Here is a 19421-nt window from a genome sequence, read left to right as displayed (position 1 = left end):
GCTGGACAGGCACCTGTGCAGGGAGAATATCTCCTGAGCCCTGGAAAAGTGCTGCCGGGCAGTCAGGGCTCCTGGCAAAGTGCCCCCAGCCCAGTGACAGATTGGAGAGGACTCGAAGCCCCGTGTGGGCCTTGGGGCCTGGGCAGGAGGGTTGCACAGCCATGGTCTGCAGCCACACACCACAAGGCCAGTGCTCAGGGCCTTCGACTGTCCCAGGCGTGGACTTGGCCACCAGCCTGGCACAGGTACTGCCTGGGGCCGCAGGAAAGGACATCCCTTCCCTGTGCCTGCCCCTTCCGTGCCTGTGCCACCCCGCTAATCAGTGCCTGATGGGCCGGCAGCACCTTATCTCCTATCGATTTCCTCCCAAGACACAGACCGTGTATTTGCTCACACCTGGCTGGCACTGAATTGGCTCTTGGCTGAACAACTGCCGAGCTTGCCGGGCCCCCAGCACTGTGCCTGTGCCAGCAGGAGCCCCTCTGGCACCTGGGGACAGCCGGCCCCCCACAGCACCCACCACTGGCACGCAGGGGCTGAGCCCTGGGCAGCCAGAGCAGGGGGTGTGCAGGCCCACGGGTGTGGATGTGCAGCCCCCACTGCACAGGGCTGCAGCACGGAGGGGGGGACCCACCAGGCTGGCAGGCAAACACAGCAGGGCCATTGACGCCACATCAATCCTGCAGCCCCGACAGGTGAATGGGCTCTCACTCACAGCACCAAGATAAATGATATTTATTTGCCGCTAAGAGGTTCCAATAAGAGGCCCCAATGAGTGACTTTTGAACCAGCACCTCTTGCTGCTGGTGCACACCCAAACCACGGCAAACCCTGGGAAAGGTCCCCAGGGCTGCCCTGCTCCTGTAGGCTCTTCCTGCCCCACACACAGCACCACAGCACAGCCCCTTCCCCTGCCTGGCACACAGACCCTGCCCCACACATCCTATCCCTGACCCTTCTCTGGTCCAGCCTCACAGGGCCACCCTGGACCCCACACCCACGAAACAAGTGCTTGGACTTGAGCGGGACCTTTATTTCATCAGTGCCGACACCACGGCCGTGCCTGACACTGCCCACACGTGCTGCCCCCAGCCCTGCGAGCCACGATCCCCGTCCCGCCGGCAGCTGCCCCCTTCCGACAGCCTGCCGGGGAGGGCAGTCCCCCCAGCAGGATGCGGGTGGCCAGGCCAGTGTCCCCCCAGCCCAGAGGGGCCGGCTGTGCCCACGCTCAGCCGCTGTGCGAGCCCAAGCCCAGCATCGAGAAGGCCGCGCGGTGCTTCCTCAGCAGCAGCCGGATCTTCTCGTCATCTGAGTCGGGGTCCAGGGGTTTGTTGTACTCATCATCCTCGGTCTCAGAGGCCGCCCGCTCTCCACCAGAGCCCCCCGCCCGCTGCGAGGATGAGGAGGGCTCCAGGGCGCTCTTCTTCCTCCATTTGGTCCGTCGGTTCTGGAACCAGACCTGTCGCCCCACGGGCCCAGCTCGGTGAGCAGCCACCACACTGTGCACCCCGTGCCATGCAGGGACCAGCACTCACCTTCACCTGGGACTCAGTCATGCCGAGAGAATAGGCCAGCCGTGCTCTTTCCGGACCTGCCAAGTACTTGGTCTGCTCAAAAGTCTTCTCCAGAGCAAAGATCTGGTGCCCTGTGAAGGTGGGACGTGTGTGCTTCTTCTTGTGGATGCTGTCAGCCAGGTGAGCAGGGGCTGCAGGAGAGGAGGACAGAAGCAGGTGAGCTCTCTGCAGCCCACGACTCTGGGCAGCTCTCCCCTTCTCCTGAGCACGGCACCAGCCCTCAGTGCCCACAGAGTCCCCCCACACCGGCTCCCCTCCAAATTAAAACCATATTCTGGCTTGAAGGCTTCAGCCCCATCCCAGGAGGGCTGAGCTGACGCTGTGCCAGAGCCAGGCTGTGCAGCTCCTGCTCAAGGACAGCACTGGGAGGTTGTGCTGAGAGGGGAAGGGTCGCTACCACCAGTGCAGGACTCCAGAGCCACGCAGCGCTGGAACACCATGCCCCCACACCCCACACCTTGCAGGACGCAGGACAGAAGACAAGCAGAGCTGGTCATCAGTTCATAGCTGTGCCAGGAGCGGATGGCTGAGCTGCCTGACCCATCTGTTCCAAAAGCATCACCTGGAGAGGGTGGAATGGGACCCTGGCCCTGGCCCAGAGCCTCCCGAACTCCTCATTGTTGGTGCACTCATCCCACCCACCCTCTGGGAGAGCAGCACCATGCCCTGCAGTTCCCCTGCCAGCTCTCCACCAGGCAGGCAGTGCTGCCAGTCCGCAGCCAGCCATCCTGCCTGTCTCTGTTTGCCATCCTGCCTGTCTCTGCACCGAGCTGGACCAGGCACGGGCCCCAGTGATGCTGCTGGAGCAAAGGGGGATCAGTGAGCCAGAGTGCTCTGCCTGTCCGTGCCAGCTGTGGCTGCCTGGGCGCAAAGAGTTAATTTCTGTCATTGGAGCTGCCCCCGCTCTTGAGCCGGAACTTCTGTGACAGTTCGAGGTCCAGCAGCCTTTGGCATCGCGGCCCTTCCCACCGCCCTGGGGCGGCCCGCGGGCTGACCCGCCGTGCCTCGTGCAGGGTGACGGACAAGACGCAGCCCGGGCAGCCGCCCCACGTCTCTGCCCCGGTGCCGACGGGCCCGGGCTCTGCGGGGCACCCCCGCACCCCCGCCCGCCCCCGGCCCGGTACTTACGGCCGCCGCACTGCCGCCCGCCCCGCCACGCCGGGGCCGCCTCGGCCCAGCAGCTCCGGCCCCGCGGCAGGTACTCGCCGCCAGCCTTGGGGAGGGCGCCCACCTGGGGCCCGTAATAGACTCCCGGGGAGCTCAGTCCGTTAAATCCGCCCGCGTGCGGGTACCCGGGCAGGAGGCCGCTGTTGGGCGTCGCCGCGGGCCGGCCGAGGATGTCGGAGATGCCGTGGGGGGTGCCCGCGGCCAGCTGGGCGCCCAGCCCGGGGGGACCCAGCTTGTAGAAGGAGCTCTGCACCGAGTACTGGCAGACGGGCGCCTTGGCCTCGGGGAAGGGGCCCAGCGAGGGGCCGTTGAGGAGGAAGGTGCCCGGCAGGTTGGCGTCCATGGCTCCGGCACCGAGGCGGCCCTCAGAGCCCGGACCCCCGGAGGTGCGACGGCTCGCCCATTCCCACTGGCCTGGGGGCTACTGGGCCCCCGGGGCCCGGCGTGGCCGGGGGTGCCGGGTGGCGCGGGGACCGCGCGGGGCCGGGCAGGGCCGGCGGGCTGGACAGGGCAGGGCAGGACGGGCAGGGCCGGCTGGGCAGGGCCCGGTGCCCCGCGCGGGTCCGGCCCCGGACCCTCCGCTCGGCCCGGGCAGCGCCAACATTTCTGATAAAGCCGGGCTCATTAGCATAGCGCGCTCCCATTGGCCGCGCGGCCGCGGGCGGCGCTCCCATTGGCCGGGCCGCGGCCGCCTCGCCCGCCATTGGCTGCGCCGCGCGGGCCGCGCGCGATTGGCCCCGCCCAGATAAATTGCGCTTTGAACGGCGGCGGGGACGGGATGGGATGCGGGATACAGGGATACAGGGATAGGGGGATACAGGGATACAGGGATACAGGGATAGAGGGATAGAGGGATAGAGGGATAGAGGGATAGAGGGATAGAGGGATAGAGGGATAGAGGGATATAGGGATGGGGATAGGGTACGGGGGTATAGGGATGGGATATAGGGACGCGGTACAAGGATATAGGGATGGGGTACGGGGATATGGGGATGCGGGCACGGTACGGGACAGGACAGGATACGGCGATACGGGCACGGGACGGGATATAACAACGGGATACGGGAATGGGATACGGGGTCGGGATAGAGGGACGGAATACGGGAGGGGGTGGGATACGGGGCCGGAGTGCGGGGCGGAGCGGACGCTGGACAGCGCCGGGCGGGCCGGGGCTCCCGCTGCCCCCGGGGGCACCGCCGGCACCGGCTGCGCTGCCGCTTCCACCCCACCCACCGCGGCAGAGGCCGCTCGGAGCGCGCCCGGTCCCGCTCCCCTCGAATCCCCCGCGAACCGCAGGGCACGAACAGCCGCCACCGCCACGGGGGGTGCGGGCAGAAGGGACCCCCCCGGGGTCTCCACCTTCCCCCACCTTTGGAAGAGCAGAGACGAGACACGGTCTGTGTTGGTTTCTTTATTAATTCATAGTCCGATAGCTGGTGTACAGGGAAATGATCTATACATCAGGGGCTAAGACAGGGAGATCCAAAAGGCTTGTTTTCATAACAATTAAAAAAAGAAAATAAAAGTAATTTTTAAAACTCTAAAAAGCTTCTAGTGTGCAGACTGCAGCATTCTCTAGGCTCAATGTTGGGTGCAGCCTCCCCCTACCAGCCCTACAAGCAATCTGAGCGCGAAGCAATGTCACTGCAGGTGCCTGGCACGGTTCAGCACAGCACATTCCCTACGGCATACACAAGGCCAAAGCACTGGACCCACACACAACTCTATGGTGATGCTACGGAGTCAGCTGTCGCAGTGGGTCTAGGGAGGTTATTGTACGCAGCGAGGGTGATGGATGGAGAGACTGTGCCTATATGGCTCAACTTTGGGGTGGGGAAGGGGCTGCTTTGCTCTCCAAGGCTAAGCTGGGTCAGTTGCTTTGCTGCAGTGAGGCTTCTTCGTGGCTGCAGGGCAGCCAGGGGCTCTCCCAGCAGATGTGCACCCACTGCGAGGCAGGGCTGCCCTGCCAAGGCCACCATCACATGGCCTGAAGCTGGAGGTGGGCTCGTTCTGCACGTGGCCATAGAGAGCAAACTCAGACTCTGCAAAGCATGTCCATGGCCACCTCCAGGGGAAAGAGCAGGGGGTCTCCATACCACTGTGCTACAAAGGCCAGGCCCCCACGTCAGTCAGGTAAAGGACAGGGTTGGGGACCTGGGACCTACTGCCACCACCTGCATCCTGCACTCCTGGGGTCAGTATTGCAACAGGTTCAATCCATTGCCCACCCCCGAGCTGCCTGGGCAGCTCTGCCCAGTGCTGCTCTCCTGCCAGAGCAGCTGCCGGGGCTGCCCCGGCCCCACGGTGACCTCTGGGCTCGGGCTGCTGCCACAGCACCTTCCCCTTGGCCAAAATGCTGCTACTGGGGCAGCAGCCCCCATGTCTCTGGGATTGGTCCCGGGAGGGTCAGCATCCAGGGGTCACTGGGCTATATCCTCCCTTGCAGGTAGGCCAGGGTCCCTGCAGAGCCCTTGCCTGGGTGCGTAGTGCAGGGCTGCTGGCTCCTGCCAGCTCCTGGCTCATCTCCTGAGCAGATATTGTGCTGAGTAGAGCTAGGCACGACCCCGTGCGTGGCACAAGCACCCCCTGCTCTGTCTCACTACTCATCCTCCATGGGCCCCAAGCACCTCAACACAGGCCTACAGCTTCAACCCAGCTGGAACCAACACAAACTGGGGCTGCACCACGGACAGACCCATGGGACTGCACCTCTAGGCCCCCCTCTTCAGGCCAGGAAGGGGCCAGGCTCAGGCAGAGGAGCACAGGGCAGGGGCAGACCCTCTCACTGCTGTAGCCTCCCTGCTCCATTCACCAGAGCTGCTCACACGCTCCAGAGGTTTTGCCTGTCCTGCAGCCTGAAGAGGTATTTGGGAGCAGAGCTGTTAGTGCTTTGTACATACTGCTAGAGTGTCCCTAGGGGTTTGCATAGTATTTATCAGTTCATATACACAAGGCTGATTGCTGTACAGTTTACACTTTCAACACAAGTAACGAGCTCAGTGCTCAGCCCAGAGCCCTGCCCTGGCGGGAGACGTTGCACGTGCTGGGGAGAGGAAGGGCAGCCCTGCACTCGTCCCTCTGCCCAGGGCAGCCCTGCAGCCTCCCCTCACACCCCCTGCCACTGCTGCCCTCCCCAAAACCCAGCACTCACTGAGAGGGATGAGAAGTGAGTCCAGCAGAGGCAGCAGAGGCACTGGGGGGGCCAAGCACCTCTTCTCCCGTGGTGAGCAGTGCCATGCTGCCCCAGCTTCCCTCCTGCAGCTGGAGCACGGACGTGGGGATGCATCTACACACGCAATCACACCAGGGTGGAATCTCCTTCCCCCTCGTTGTCTTCTAGTCCAGCTCTTGCCTCGCAGAGGAGCTGAGAGGATGCCCCTGGTGTGTGCTGCTGTCCCTGGGCTCCTGGCAGCAGCGGGGCAGGGACGGAGGCCCCGTCAGTTTGAAGTACTGTAGCTCATGCGTCTTGCAGTCAGTCAGTCATGCGGATAGGACGGTAAGTATGTCTCATACAGAAATCATGCCATTAGCCTATAGAAACATGTACAGCCAGCCCTGCTCCCCTCCACTCTCTGCTCTCCTCTCCTCTCTTCTCAGGTATGTGTCAGAACGTGTGTGGAGTTCAGTGGTTTGGTGTTGAGGTGCGATCCTGGAGAGACACATACAGAGAGATGGGGTTACCGGGCGTTCCTGGTGGCACAGCCAGGAGAAGGGCTGAGGGCAGCCAGGCACGTGGCTGGGAAGCCCCTTCTGCACGCTGTGCTCAGCCCACATGCACCCATTCTGCCCAGCAACCACAAGACAAGTTTTGGGGAGCATCAGAGAGACGGTGACAGAGCCCCAGTAAGTGGCCTGCCTGGAACCAGGAGCAGTGACACAGATGGCATTGGTGAGAGAACAGCAAGCAGGGGCTGAGCAGCACCAACAGCAACATGGCACTGGGAAGGAGCTGGCAGGGCTGCTCTAGGCTCTAGGATGGAGGAGGCCAGCCTTGAGCCCCCAGCCTCAACTGGGGTGACTGACTGCACCCCACTGTCCCAGCAGTGAGGAAGACCCCATACATCCCCCATGCATACTCTGGGCCACTTTGACACATGACAGAAAATAGCAAAAGCAAAGCAGCAGGAGCAGTGCCCCAGAGAGAGGCAGAGCCAAGGACTGTCTGGGGAGTGGGGCAGACAGAGAGGATGAGGATGGGTCTGCATGAACCTGTGCTCACAAACACAAGCCTCTTCACTGTCACGCACTCACAGAGAGCCCACTAACAGAGTGGAGAGAGCAGGGAGAGGGAGCACAGACAGACCCATGCATGTAGAGCAGAGGACCAACTGCCCCTGCTGAGCAGCCTCCTCCCAGGCCCAGGCAGTGCTGGGCAGCTGGGGAGCACTCGTGCAACACCTTCCCCAGCACTGCACTGACAGCCCTGAGGTGAGTGTGCAGAGCACAGTGATGCAGCTGCCCAAGTGTGCTGTGCCAAGCACCCTGCCTCAGCCTGCTCCAGACCCACCCCACATTCCCTGCAGGGGGAGCAGGGAATAACTCTGAACTCACACTGCGGATCAATGGAAGAAATGTCCCAGGCCAAAGGCAGGGGCTCTGCCTCAGCCCCTACAAGGGTCATGTTCCTGCACCTGCCACTCCTGCATCCCTACTGCCCTGCCATCCACCAGCAGCACCCTGCCATGGCCTGCACCCCCATCCTGGCTTCAGTGCCCCTCACTGTGGCTGCAGTGGGGTGCTGTGCACACAGCTGGCTGAGGCATCGAGGCACCCCGTGCCCACAGCACCCAGGAGCAGGTCAGCAGCAGGGGCACCCCACTGCCCACCCTCAGCACTTTGCTGCAGCACAGCAACCCCTCTCTGCAGGCCAAGAGCTGGGCACAGCCATGTTACACTTCCCCAGGAGAATGTGCATGACCAGCAGCTCGGTGCAGGCAGCAGCACAGGCAGAAGGAAGAGCAAAGGTGGGGTTACCTCAAAAGAGGCCATTTGAGGGGTCACTGCTTCCCCCTTTTCAGGCTGGCTCGTTTCACTATCTGAGCCCCCATCCTGCCCCCGGAGACCTCTGGTTTCGGGACACGCACTCGCACCTCCTCCTGAGGGAGCCGCAGGGGCAGGAAGCAGGACATCACCCGGGTGAAGACAGACACACGAAGAGGACAGGAGAGGGAAAGGCAGAGTCAGTTGGCAGAAGACACCAAGCAAGAAGACAGGGCAGTGGGCAATATTTGCCCCTGGAATTCTTAGAGGGGAAACAGGAGAGGAGAGCAGGGCAGAAGAAAGGACAGAGGGTGGCATAATCCCAAAGCCTGAGAGTACTGCAGAGGTGGTGCTGGCCCGGGCAGGCTGCCTGCAAGGCAGGGCTAAGAGCCACACTGTACCTTGGCCCCCAGACCATCCCGGTGCAAGAAGGAGTATTTCATGAAGTGATCATCCTCAGCCTCCAGGTCTTGGGGCTCCCGCAGGGAGCCCTCCAGAATCAGCTCCTCCTGTTCCTGCCTGTCACCCATGTCACCAGGGCCCAGCTGACGCACCACCTTCCGGATAATCTGTGGAGACCCACACAGCCGGTGTCACAGCTAGCTCCAGGACACCATGCCTCCCTCCTCACCCAGTCTGGCCCTAAAGTGCACGTGGCAGCCTCCATCCCACGAGCTGCAGAAGTGCCGTAACCAAAGACAGCAGGACACAAGTGCCCTGCATGGACCCCTGGGCTGCAGGGAGGAACAGGGCAGCCGGGTGGAGGGGACAGAAGAAAGGCTTCTGCGTGCCCTTGTCCATATCTTGCCCCTGATCACTCACCTTCTTGGTGACTATATTGCCTTGATCATCCGTGAACTGCTCCTCGGTCACCTGCTCTCCAGGGAGATGAAGGACTTCGTTCCCCTGCAGCAACAGGAGGGAGATCAGGGCATTTGAGGCGGGTGAGGGGAGTCCCTTCGCAGGCAGAACATTACACCTGACACGCACCCCGCAGCCTGCGGCTCCCCCCTGCCCTGCCCCGTCACTGCCTTCCTCCGCATCTGCCCCGGGGCTGCTCTCTCGGCTCCCTGCTCGTTACCTTCACGAGGACGCGCCGGCGGACGACTCTGGCGGAGAGAGCCTCCTCATCGTCCGCCAGCCCCGGGCTCTCCCCGAGCTCCTTGTCCAGCTCCCGGTGGGCGTGTTTGAGCAGGAAGCGGACGGAGCCCCTGACGATGTGCATGACGTTCTGGCAGCTGACCAGGAAGAACGCCAGCAGCACCAGCGCGATCAGCAGCTGGGCCAGCAGAGCCCACATCCTGCCCCCGCGGGTCCGCGCCCGCCGTCAGAGCGCGGCCATGCCCCGGGCTGGGACGCTGCGGGTCTGCCCGGCCCTGCGGGACGCGCCTGTAACCAGAGCTCGGCTGGCTGGGGGCGGCGAGAAGGGAGCGGGCAGCTGCGCTGTCCTTTGCGCTCGCAGCTCCTCTCAAAGTCATGGGGCCGGGATGCCCCGGCCAGGCAGGGACCGGGACAGCTCTGTCCCTCTTCTCCGTCAGCCTGCCAGCGGCCTGTCCTCCTGACTGCGGTGGGAGGGCAACGTGCAGTCCCTCTGCCACAGGACAAACGAAGCCCTGGGCAGGAGCCAGGGCTTTGGGATGTCATTGGAATCACCCGTGACTCAGGAGACTCACTCTGCAGAGCTGAGCAGCCACCTCCAAGCCTGACCGTGCTGCCGGGATGGCTCTGCGTGCCCTGGCTGGGAAGGGTGCTTGCCCTCACCTTGTACCTGCTGGCTCTGTGTGACCATGCCATCATGCCCACCACCCAAGCCTGGCCCCCAGACCAGCTCTATTTCTGGCTCCAGCAGGCTGATGGGCCAGCAGCCAGGGCAGATACTCAATAAGGAAGCAGTCAGAGAGGGTGACTGGGTTATAAATGGAGAGCAAGGTCTCAGGTATCAGGCACAGCAGGCTATTCTGGGCTGAGAGGCACCCCTAGGGGCAGGAAGTGTGCCAGGAGATTTGCAGAGCTAGCACCCGGTCTGCCTGACTGGCCTGGCAGCAGGCTCCAGACAAGGCTGTCCATAGGGTCTCCACCTTCTGCGGGGCCAAGTCCCCTGCCCTTACCCTCACCTGCCCAAAGAAGCGGCTGTGGGCCTCCTCCTGCCAGCCGCCCGTGGGGTGCTGAGGCTGCCAGTCGCTGTCCTCTGCAGAGCTGATCCGCATCAGCTCCACGGCTGGCACCAGGACCTGCTCTTGCTCCTGGCCCTGTGCCTCGGAGGCTGTGGTGTGCGTTGGGAGCAGCCTTCGGGTGACCCCCTCCTGCCAGGAGCCCGCTGTCAGGTCCTGTAGGCAGGAGATAAAGGAGCCTTCTGCATTCCAGTCCCTCAGCCTGGGCACCGGAGAGGGACAGGGAGAGAGAGACAGAGAGAGAGAGGCAGTCAGCTTTGCCGTGGAGTGCTGCACCCCGAGCACCAGCCGAGCTCCGCAGGCACACGGGCACAGCCCGCACCCCGCCGGGCTCCCGGCTCCCGGCACTGCCGGCTCCCGGCAGAAGCAGCACAGAATACAGATGCACAAAGGGCACAGACCACCTCCCTGCCATGCTCCCTGCCCACCCCACAGCCCCACAGCTTGGCTGCCAGTGTCTAAGGCAATGCTGTGGAGCATCACTGGGTGCTGCTCCCAGTGCCACTGGGAACATGGGAGGAGGCAGCCCAGGTTGGGATGGCTCTGGTAAGCATAACCTACATGCAGGGCCTGTCTGCCTGGGCTCCCTCCCAGCTGCTCTGCAAGGAGCCCCCCCAGAGCATCGCCAGAGGTGCACAAGGCACTCGGCCCAACCACTGCTCCGTGTGCCTGGGCTCCAGAGCTGGAGACCAGCAGAGAAGCAAGCAAAGCTGGGAGATCATTGCAGCTGGCCCAGCACAGGGCAGTAGCTGGCGAAGCAGTTCTGCTCCCCTCCCGTGGTCACCCTGGTGCTCAGGCTGCAGTACCTCTCTGCACTCTTCTCCACAGCATGGCTAATAGTGGGTGATGTCGTGATCCTGGCTTGCACCTTCTGCTGAACTGAAACAAAAGAGACTTCACTCTCCGGGTCCTGCTCCCCAGTCCCTGGCTGATGATCACCGGCTGGCATCTTCCCCTCTGGCCTCTGCCCTTCCTCCTGCTCTAGAAGGTCAATCAGGCCATTCATGGCATCTGAGTCCACTGTGTCATCCTCAACCAGGTCCATAGAGCCCATGTGGTCTGGGCCATGCACATCTGCTAGAAGCTGCCCCGTGAACCGGCCTTCGCTCGTGGCGTCCGAGTCCTCAGCCTTGCTGCACTCCAGAGAGGAGTCCTCAGCCGTCACCAGCGAGGGGGTGAGCCCCGAGGACCACACCTGCATGTCGGACATCTCCATCAGGGCGTCCTGCTCAGTGGCAGCCATTGGGATAGCATCCATGATGGCCACCTCATTCCAGTACTGGTCGGCCCGCAGCGGGGACGGCAGCGTGTAATGCAGGGAGGCGGGGGACAGCAGCTCGTCCTGCAGCGAAGCGTAACCTATATGGGCAGACAGAGGCAACGTCTCCAGCAGCCGCCCCACGCACGCACAAGCACAGTGGGGCAAAAGGGGAATGGGGAACAGCCTCTGGGGGGATGCCTGCCCCGAGGACAGCGATGGTCATGCCACAGCCCCCCACGGCCAGGCTGAGCAGGGCCGCGCTCACAGCAGCAGCTGCCTTCACATGGTCCCTGCGAGTGCTGCCATGCCTCCCTTCGAGGCCTGGGGCTGCTTTGGGCAGGCTCTGGGGCTGCCTGCTCCCGTGAGGAGGACTGGCCTGGCGTTCACACAATGCCCCATCCACACTGCAGGACGCAGTGCCCTCTTTGCTACCCTGCTCCATCAGACCCCAGGTCCCTGCCCACAGCCCCCATCCAGCATCAGCAGGCTGGCAGTTAGCCTGGAGTTCAGGTGGCCAAGCCTGGCAGACACTGACTCCCAAAGCCAAACACTCTCCACAGCACAGAGGAGCAGGTTGAAAGTACCATGAGCAGGGAAGGATCACACCAGTAAATGTCATGCAACCCCCCAAGGCCCTGCAGGAGGCAGCCAGGGCCTTACAACCCTCTTGGTCTCTCCAGGGCTACAAGCAGTTGCTATGTCCTCATCACCCAGGGCCATGTGCACAGCTCAGGCACATCCGTATGGACTTCAGCCAAGCCAGGCAGTCCTACCCATGCAAGTGGCTTTGCTCAGCTTTTTTCTGCTCTGAGCCATCAACTCTTTTTCCACCCCTGGAGATCAGCAACAAACCCGTTCTGTTCCCCAGACAGCCGGGGAATGCCAGCCACAGCCAAGGCATGGGGCACAGCTGGGACCTCCAGCACAGAGAGGGCACCTCAGCCCCGTGCAGGCGCCTGGCCAGGGACATGCAGTGCAGGGCCAGCAGGGGAGGAGCAGCCCGTGCAGGAGGAGGAGGCCTGGGATGGCTGCCTGCAAGCACAACACCCCCCAGGGTGGGCAGTCCCTGGACATGCAGTCGCCGGAGCAGGACGCGGCTCCTGGAGGGCTCAGCTGAGGTGGAGACAGTGGAGACAGGCAGTGGAGAAAGATGAGAGAAGGAGAGGCCAGGATGAGCTCAGAGGAGAAAGGTGACAAGAAGTGACCCACAGGAGTGCCCGCACCTGGCAGCACTAGGTGGCATGTTTGAGAGAGCAGAACAAGGGGAGAGACAGAGAGGGAGAGAGCGATGAGCCAGCGCTGCAGGGGCAGAGCCACAGTGCAGGGCTGCAGCAGCACAAAGCCCTGCCCCTGTCCAGTGTGCCCGCTCCCTGTGGCACATGCTGCAGCTGAGCCCGGTTGTGTCCCCACACCCAGGCACGCTCTGCCTGGGGCCCAGCCCGGACACACCACCTCAGCCACACAGCCAGGGCTCCACGGGCTCCTGGCTACTGCTCAGCTTGCACAGCCAGAGGCACCTCTCACTGGCACACTGGGATAAGGAACGCGTGTCAACCCCACCTGGAGAGTTTCTGAGAAGGCAGGAGGACAGGGCCAAGTTTCCTGCAGCGTAAGCCCCAGTGAAGAGGCCACGTCTGTCAGCAACACCTTGTGCCCACTGAGTTCTCAGCAGGTGCAACCTGGTCAGGCAAGACACCAGCCCCGATCTCTCTGTGCACAGACTGTGACCCCGGGGCCCTCCTGCAGTCCCTGCCAGAAGCTGGGGCTCACCATTCATCTGGGATGGTGAGAGGGAGTATTCTCTGTCCGTGTAGCGCCAGCCGCCCTTCAGGCTGCGGCTCTGCCGGCCGGAGCCCTCCAGCGCGCTGACGATCTCGCCGCGGTCGATGTTCCTCAGCGCCGTGTACAGGTTCTCCACTGCAGGGGGAACCAGTGTCAACAAACTGGTCACTGGGGGGGACACAGTCGTGCCCCACACGCCCTCCAGGCGGGCAGGAATGCACGAGCCAGTGCTGTAAAGCACAGTCAGCGATCCCCCAGCGTGCAAACAGCCAGCCTGGACACCTCTGTGCCCGTAACAGGGCACCACAACTACTCACTCTTGACATTCTTGCCCTCTCGGCTGACCCAGAGGTTCAGTAAGGCTATGCTCTGCTCCAGAAGGGAGTTGGGGTTCTCCACACGTATCCTGTTGATGTCTTCCACTCCAAACTGCAGCTCACGTGCCAGCTCTGGGGAAAACACCACGTCTCAGTATCACACCCTCTGGTGCCCACCACCAGGCTGGGGACACTGTGAAGGGCTCAGCCAGGCCCGGTGCAGAGACCCTCTGTTAGGTACAACTGAACACAGCAGAACATGCAGGAGCTGGGAAGGGGCAGAGGCTGAAGCCCCCCTGCCCAGGTTGGCTGTGACCAGCGTGGCAGGGTGTCAGGATAAGGACAAGTGTGGGTATTGCCAGGTGGGTGTGTGGCTGCAGCGACAGTGCTGGGCCTCCCTGAACAGCAGCAGCACACACGGCTGGTGACAAAGCACAGGGCTGGTACCCATGTGTGTGACACATGCAGGAAAGTTCACTCCAGTGCCCTGGAACACTCGCAGTGTGGGCCCAGTGCAAAGCACAGTCACTCCACCCAGCACCTTGCTTCCAGCTTCCCTAAGCATCAGCTTCCCAAGGAGTGCTGTGCATCCTCAGAGCTGTCAGGGGTGGACTCACCAGCCCAGCTGAGGCCCAGCTGTTCTGCTATGTCAACCATCTTCTGGTCTGCCTTGTCCGTGCTGCTCAGAGAGCCTGGAGGAAAAGAAGAAGTCACAGCTTCAGCTGCACAGAATGGGGAGGGGAATGGGGTGCTGGCCTGGGGGTCTCGCAGCCCCATAGCACAGCAGTGCCCTGCAGGCAGGACCAAGGAAACCCGCAGGGAAAGGGGAGCTGCCGTGAGTGTGAGCACAACAGGGTCAGCCCAGCCTTTCCACTGACTCGGGCAGCCCAAGCACAGGTGGTGAGTGGGCTGGAGCCATCCCAGCTGGCTGCGTACCAAAACTGGTCTCACTGAGGATGCTGTACCGCTCCCGCAGAGACAACGGCGTCAGGGTCCTCCTCCGCTCCTCGCTGCCGCTGCCCTGTGAGAGAGGGGACAAGCCAAGTGCTCAACAGCTTGGAAAGAGGGCAGCAGCTCTGCCCTGGCACCACTGCTTCTCCCACAGCCACAGAGGGGCATGGCATGGCCGTGTGGAGAAGCTGAGGAAGAAAAGCTGGCAGCAAGGGCTGTCCCCTGCCCTCCCAGAGTGGCAGACACTGACCTTGGTGCAGGGTGGTATGCTGATGTTCAGGTGGCAGAGCACATGCTGGAGGTCCTCATATTTCATGGCTTTGCGCAGGAAGGACAGGGAGCCGCTGGCTTCCCGGCTGCTGTCCCGGACCTGAGCAACAAGGGCCTGGTTAGGTGGCCTGGCACAAGCCAAGGGCCCCAAGTGCTGCCCAGTCCTGCACCCTGACGTTACCTTGATGGGGATGACAAGACGATTCTCCCGGAAGGACTGGAAGAGGAAGGTGCGGGGCTGAGTGGCCTTCTTGACAGGCACCAGGTTCCCTGAGAGTTCGACGTGCAAAGGCATCCCCTCTACCACCTGGCAGGGAGCAGAAAACAGGCTCAGACCCTGTGCAGAGCTGCTTCTCCTGCTCCTGGACAGGGCAGGTAATCTTGACTCTCCTACCCAAGCCAGGGCCAGGCCCCTCCACCGGCATCAGTCTCCCCTCACTTTGTCAGCCCTCTCTCTCCCTGCTGCCCTCCACGCGTGTGCTGGGGACAAACCTCAATGTCCCTGCTGCGGGCCACCTCGGTGAAGTTCTCGTGCTGCTCTAAAGTCTTGTCAACCTTGTCATCAGTCATGCAGTAGCAGCGCAGGCGGCCTTCCCGTGCATCGTTCATCTTGGCAAACACCACGAATTTGGCCATGTAGGGCACGGCTGTCAGCTCCTTGTACAGCATGGTGGCAAAGTGCACGGCCTCGGCCGTGCGTGGGCAGTCAGCCAGCCAGAACCTGCGGGAGAGCGGGGTCGGGGTGCTGCTGGGCAGGGTCCCCAGTGGCACCAGTGGAGCTGCCCCCACACCATCCCCAACAGCAAACTGGACTGCAGAGGGTGCCCCAAGAGGTGGGTACAGGTGGAGCCCCATCTGTGACAGGGACACACCCAAATACAAAGAATGGCACCCTTCCCTCTGCACACCCTGTTGCCATGAGTGTTTCCTGATGCAGGGGGGCCCCATGGCTGGAAGCAATTACCCTGCATGTAGGAATGGGGCAGCACCACAATGAGCACAGGGCAAAGGGCTTCTCCTGGCAAAGGCCAAGAAGGTCCAAGGAGCACTGGATGTCCCCAGAGGAGCATACGTTCAACCAGGACTCACCTGGCAGACACATTGGTGGTAAAGTTAGCACACTCATTTTCATAGACCAGCTTCGTGGTGCCTGTTATGTCTTCCCACTGGGCTTGGGCTGTCCCTCCTGCAGCAGAAAGCAAGGGTGAGCATACTGTCCTTCCATAAGCCTGGGGTCTGCATCCCCTAAGCATTTGCTCTCTCCACTGCTGTGCTCTTTCCTCAGCTCCCAGGACCTGCATCCCCTGTGGCAGCCCAGCCTGCCCCCACGGAGAGCACACGCAGAGGGACTGGCAGCCTCACCGATGACACTGCAGAGCAGGCGCAGGCTGGTGGTGTCACCCTCACCGCTGTCCCTCGGATTGTCCTTCCAGGACGGTGGCAGCGGGATGCGGAGCCCAATGGGGCGGTGGAATTTCCTCCGTCGTGGCTCCACCGTGACAATGGGGCTGAAGGTCGCTTGGTTCCCCAGCAGCTTGGTCACCAACTCGTCAGGCACAGGCTGTGCCTGTGGGTGGAGAAAGGAGAGGCATCAGGGATGGTTTTTCCCCGGGCTGGGGCACATGCCCACCCCTGCCTGCAGGAGCATGTCTGGGCCCTGGGCCAGGCCCTCTGGGGCTCACCTGCAGGGCCAGTCTCACTCTCTTGGTGACAGCAGTGTCTGGGAAGGTGGCCTGTACCATGGGCACCAGTGTGCTTTTCAAACACCCTCCCTCAGGGCCGATCATATCGCAGTCCTGGCAAATCCGGGACATGACCACAAAGTAGAGAGGGAAGTCAGTGGTGATGATGCGGCAGACCCTCTTCTTATCCAGCTCCTCCTGGCTCTCCAGCTCTGCAAGGGCAGCACAGCCGTCAGTGCTCGCACACCGAGCCTGCGGCTGTCACCCAACACCCTCCACGCTGCACAACCGCAGCTCAGCCCCATCCCACCGCTCCGGCCGGCACAGCCCTGCCTGCAGCGAGGGCAGAGCCCCTCCTGCCCAGCTCACCCTCGTCCATGCCGTTGAGCAGCTGGTCCATGTAGCTCTCCTCGTAGCGGTTGCGGTGCTCCTTCCACACGGAGCCGTTCTCGCTGCGCAGCACCACCAGCTCGCGGTCCCCGCGCCCGTACGAGGCAAAGTGTGGGATCTCCACAATGACGGGGCTGCAGACGGCAGAGAGAGGGCACTGGCACCCACGTGCTGCCACCAGGACATGCGGGCAACAAGGTGGCCCTGGGCAGAGTGCCTGCCCATGCTGTGCAGCTGCCAGGGAAGAAGGCAGAGCTGCTGACCTCCCTCTCTCTGGGCATCGGGCTCTGTGCCCGGCGGGACGAGGCTGGTCAGGGCTTCTCCTACCACTGCTCTGTCATGCTGGAATGACCCACCCCAGAAACACGCTGTGCCCAGCCAGAGGTGGGACATCTCCTCCACCCACCCCCAAGAAGCAGAGGTGGGCAGAGGTCTTGCCCCGGATGGTAGAGACTCCAGAGGAGCCCAGATCGGTTCCCGGTCCTGAGGAATGACCCTGGTGCGGGCAGTCCGACCCGCTCCATTCCCAGCCATGCTCACCTAAGAAACTGGGCACCAGCAGGCCCCAGGGCGATGATCCTGCTGGCCAGGCCCTCCTCCTCGGCCAGTGGCGGGGGTGCAGGCAGCTTCTGGGGCTTCACCAGGCGGCAGGTGATGCGGGTGGGCGCGGCGCAGGCGCGGGGCGGGATGACCACGCGCAGGCCATGGTGGCGGCTGCCCCGCATGGACCCGCCACGGGCGTCCACCATGAAGCTCACCAGGAACCTGGAGCGGGCAGAGGCACGGGCAGGTGGGCACTGTGCAGCCAGCTCGTGCACAGAGCACGCACGTGCTGCACGGGCCGGGCACTCACCCTGTGTGCACGGGGCTGGCCACGGGGCTGATGTTGTCCGAGGTCTCGGTGGCAGGGCTGCTGGGGATCAGGGAGTCCTCATCGAACTCCTTGGAGGGCTGTGTAAGGCACCAAAAAGACCCCATGGGCAAAGGGTCCTATGTGGGGGTGTTGAGCCTGCCCACCCTTACACAGTCTCACAATGGTCCCTGGACAGTCCTGTGCCACTGGGTCGATGCCCACCACCCACCCCATGCTTTGGCTCAGTGATGGTGGAGCTGCCCCCAGCAGGGAATGCCTGGGGGAGGCTGTGACAGGCTGTGTCTCATGCTCACCTCCTGTGGGGACACCGAGGGTGCATGCAGCAGGCTGACTTGCTCAGCTTCTGTCTCCACAGGTCCTACCTGCTCAGTCTCCTCTGCTCTGGTCACCACAGTCTCAGGTGGGACACAGGGGACCTGCAGGACAGCTGGAGACTCCACCCTGGCAAGAGAGATAGTGACAGCCAGTGAAGAGGCAGGCCTGGGTCCCTCAGCCCCCATCCATCCCCACGGAGTCCTGGGGCTGCTGGACAAAGGCAAAGGCAGCAGCAGCCTCATGTCCTGGTGCAGGAACAGCACTGACCAGCCTTGCCTGCCATGCCAGTTGATGGGGGCTCAGTGATCTGTTCCTTTCCCAGAGCTGTCCCTGCCCCACGGGCAGCCCAGCCCAGCACAAGGCTGGTCCTGTGCCCTGTACCTGCTCCCTCCCCACCCTGCAGTTCTCTTACGTTTGCTCCAGTGTCGTCGTGGTCATGAACTCCAGTATCTCCTTCTTGCCTTCCTGGTCCCTGAGATCAGCTGTCCTGGGTTTTGGTGCCATCAGCTCCTCCTCTGAAACCGAGAGCTGGCTCAGCACACAGAGGCAGGTGGACAAGGGAAACACAGACATCCAGCCCTTGCCCCCCTCCTTCCTCAGGGCTGGAGCCAGGGCCCATCCCTGCTCCCTCTCCCGGACACACACACTTGTCCCCTGGGCCTCAACCAGACATGGGGGTTTGCTCTCTGCCAGGGGGGGTCTGCTGGCAAGGCAAGGCCTATGCAGTGGGCCAGTGGGACAGGAGCTGTGGGAGCCACCAGGAGCCTCAGCTGTTCACTGACCCCCTTCTTACAGCCCCAAATACAGAGCAGAGCCTGCAGAGGACACCCTATCCTTGGATTCCTGGGACAGGGGCTGGGGGTGCCCCCGCACTGGAGGCACAGAGCCCTGCCAGTGCTGCCCGCTGGCCCCACTAACATCTGCTAACGAGCTCACCGGGGTTTGGCTCTTGCCAGTGCCCTGTGGGAGCGTGTCCAGCACCTCCCAAAGCAAAGGGAGTCCCCAGAGATGGGGAGGGGACCACAGGAGCACAGAGACCCTTGAGCTCTCAGGTCAATCCCTGCTCTGGCCAGCACGGCACGGGGCGGTTGTGGAGGGGCACAGAACCAGGTTCCTCTGCCTGCCAGGGACAGGGCCTGGGGCCACCAGGGAGTCAGGGTCCTCCTGAGTGGGAGGATGCCCATTCATGCAGTCACACCACAGCAAGCAGCACGGACATGGATGGGCAGGGCAGGATGGCGGGGCTGGCACTGGAGCCCAGCCCAGCAGGAGCTCAGCAGATGGACATGGCGTGCGGATGGTTAGTGGCCATGGGGTGAAATGGGCCATTGAGCTGGGGCAGGGGGACACATTTCATACCCATTACTGTGACATGAGCAGTGCCTGCAAAGTAAGAAGAGGCAAAGGTGAGGTCTTGGTGGGAGGGTGCAGAGCAGCTGGTCTGGGAGCTGGTCCCCCCCAGCAGAGTAGGGCACAGGGGGAGCTCTGCATGCCCAGGGGCTCTCTGCACACTGTCCCTGGGGCTTGGGATCACAGAGAGGTCCAGGCACATCCCTCCTGCACAGTGCAGGGAAGCACCCGAGCCAGGAGGTGCCACCCCAAGAGGTTGGCGAGCTCCCCTCATCCTCTCTGCAAAACCACTGCAGGACCCACAGCTCCCCCACCTCAGCCAGCAGGAACACCAGTG

The 19421-nt window shown here is 62.8% G+C and overlaps 2 protein-coding genes across 17 annotated transcripts in view; both read right to left on the bottom strand.

Annotated features, from left to right (window-relative positions):
• Positions 1–1012: 1012 nt before the first annotated feature.
• On the bottom strand, positions 1013–3213 carry NKX6-3 (NK6 homeobox 3). Its single transcript, XM_017831839.1, has 3 exons — positions 2703–3213; positions 1536–1705; positions 1013–1459 (listed from the first exon to the last, which is right to left on the bottom strand). Exons 1-3 carry the CDS (start codon positions 3082–3084, stop codon positions 1229–1231), a joined length of 783 nt encoding a protein of 260 aa, XP_017687328.1. The 5' UTR covers positions 3085–3213; the 3' UTR covers positions 1013–1228.
• A 2111-nt stretch (positions 3214–5324) lies between these two features.
• Positions 5325–19421, bottom strand: part of ANK1 (ankyrin 1) — a 48920-nt gene continuing 34823 nt past the window's right edge. For 4 of the 16 annotated variants that reach the window (XM_017831816.1, XM_017831822.1, XM_017831829.1 and 1 more), the window contains 23 exons: positions 19094–19117; positions 18147–18249; positions 17713–17860; positions 17399–17496; positions 17086–17310; positions 16525–16679; positions 16156–16367; positions 15836–16040; positions 15563–15659; positions 14966–15194; positions 14655–14780; positions 14454–14573; positions 14189–14273; positions 13870–13944; positions 13253–13384; positions 12924–13070; positions 12377–12385; positions 10699–11251; positions 9836–10094; positions 8544–8627; positions 8123–8290; positions 7716–7837; positions 6214–6390 (listed from right to left, as the gene is read on the bottom strand). In XM_017831816.1, the coding sequence (XP_017687305.1) occupies positions 7739–7837; positions 8123–8290; positions 8544–8627; positions 9836–10094; positions 10699–11251; positions 12377–12385; positions 12924–13070; positions 13253–13384; positions 13870–13944; positions 14189–14273; positions 14454–14573; positions 14655–14780; positions 14966–15194; positions 15563–15659; positions 15836–16040; positions 16156–16367; positions 16525–16679; positions 17086–17310; positions 17399–17496; positions 17713–17860; positions 18147–18249; positions 19094–19117 (3353 nt within the window). In that variant the 3' untranslated portion in view covers positions 6214–6390; positions 7716–7738. Of the gene's footprint in view, positions 6391–7715; positions 7838–8122; positions 8291–8543; positions 8628–8802; positions 9038–9835; positions 10095–10698; positions 11252–12376; positions 12386–12923; positions 13071–13252; positions 13385–13869; positions 13945–14188; positions 14274–14453; positions 14574–14654; positions 14781–14965; positions 15195–15562; positions 15660–15835; positions 16041–16155; positions 16368–16524; positions 16680–17085; positions 17311–17398; positions 17497–17712; positions 17861–18146; positions 18250–19093; positions 19118–19421 lie in introns of those variants that run through there. The other 12 variants (XM_017831817.1, XM_017831828.1, XM_017831821.1 and 9 more) reach the window with 10 other exon arrangements.

The sequence above is a fragment of the Lepidothrix coronata genome, unplaced genomic scaffold, assembly GCF_001604755.1.
Source record: "Lepidothrix coronata isolate B3197 unplaced genomic scaffold, Lepidothrix_coronata-1.0 Scaffold197, whole genome shotgun sequence".
Lineage (NCBI taxonomy): Eukaryota > Metazoa > Chordata > Aves > Passeriformes > Pipridae > Lepidothrix > Lepidothrix coronata.
Note: the sequence above shows the minus strand (reverse complement) of the source record. Positions and strands in the feature narration are given on the sequence as shown.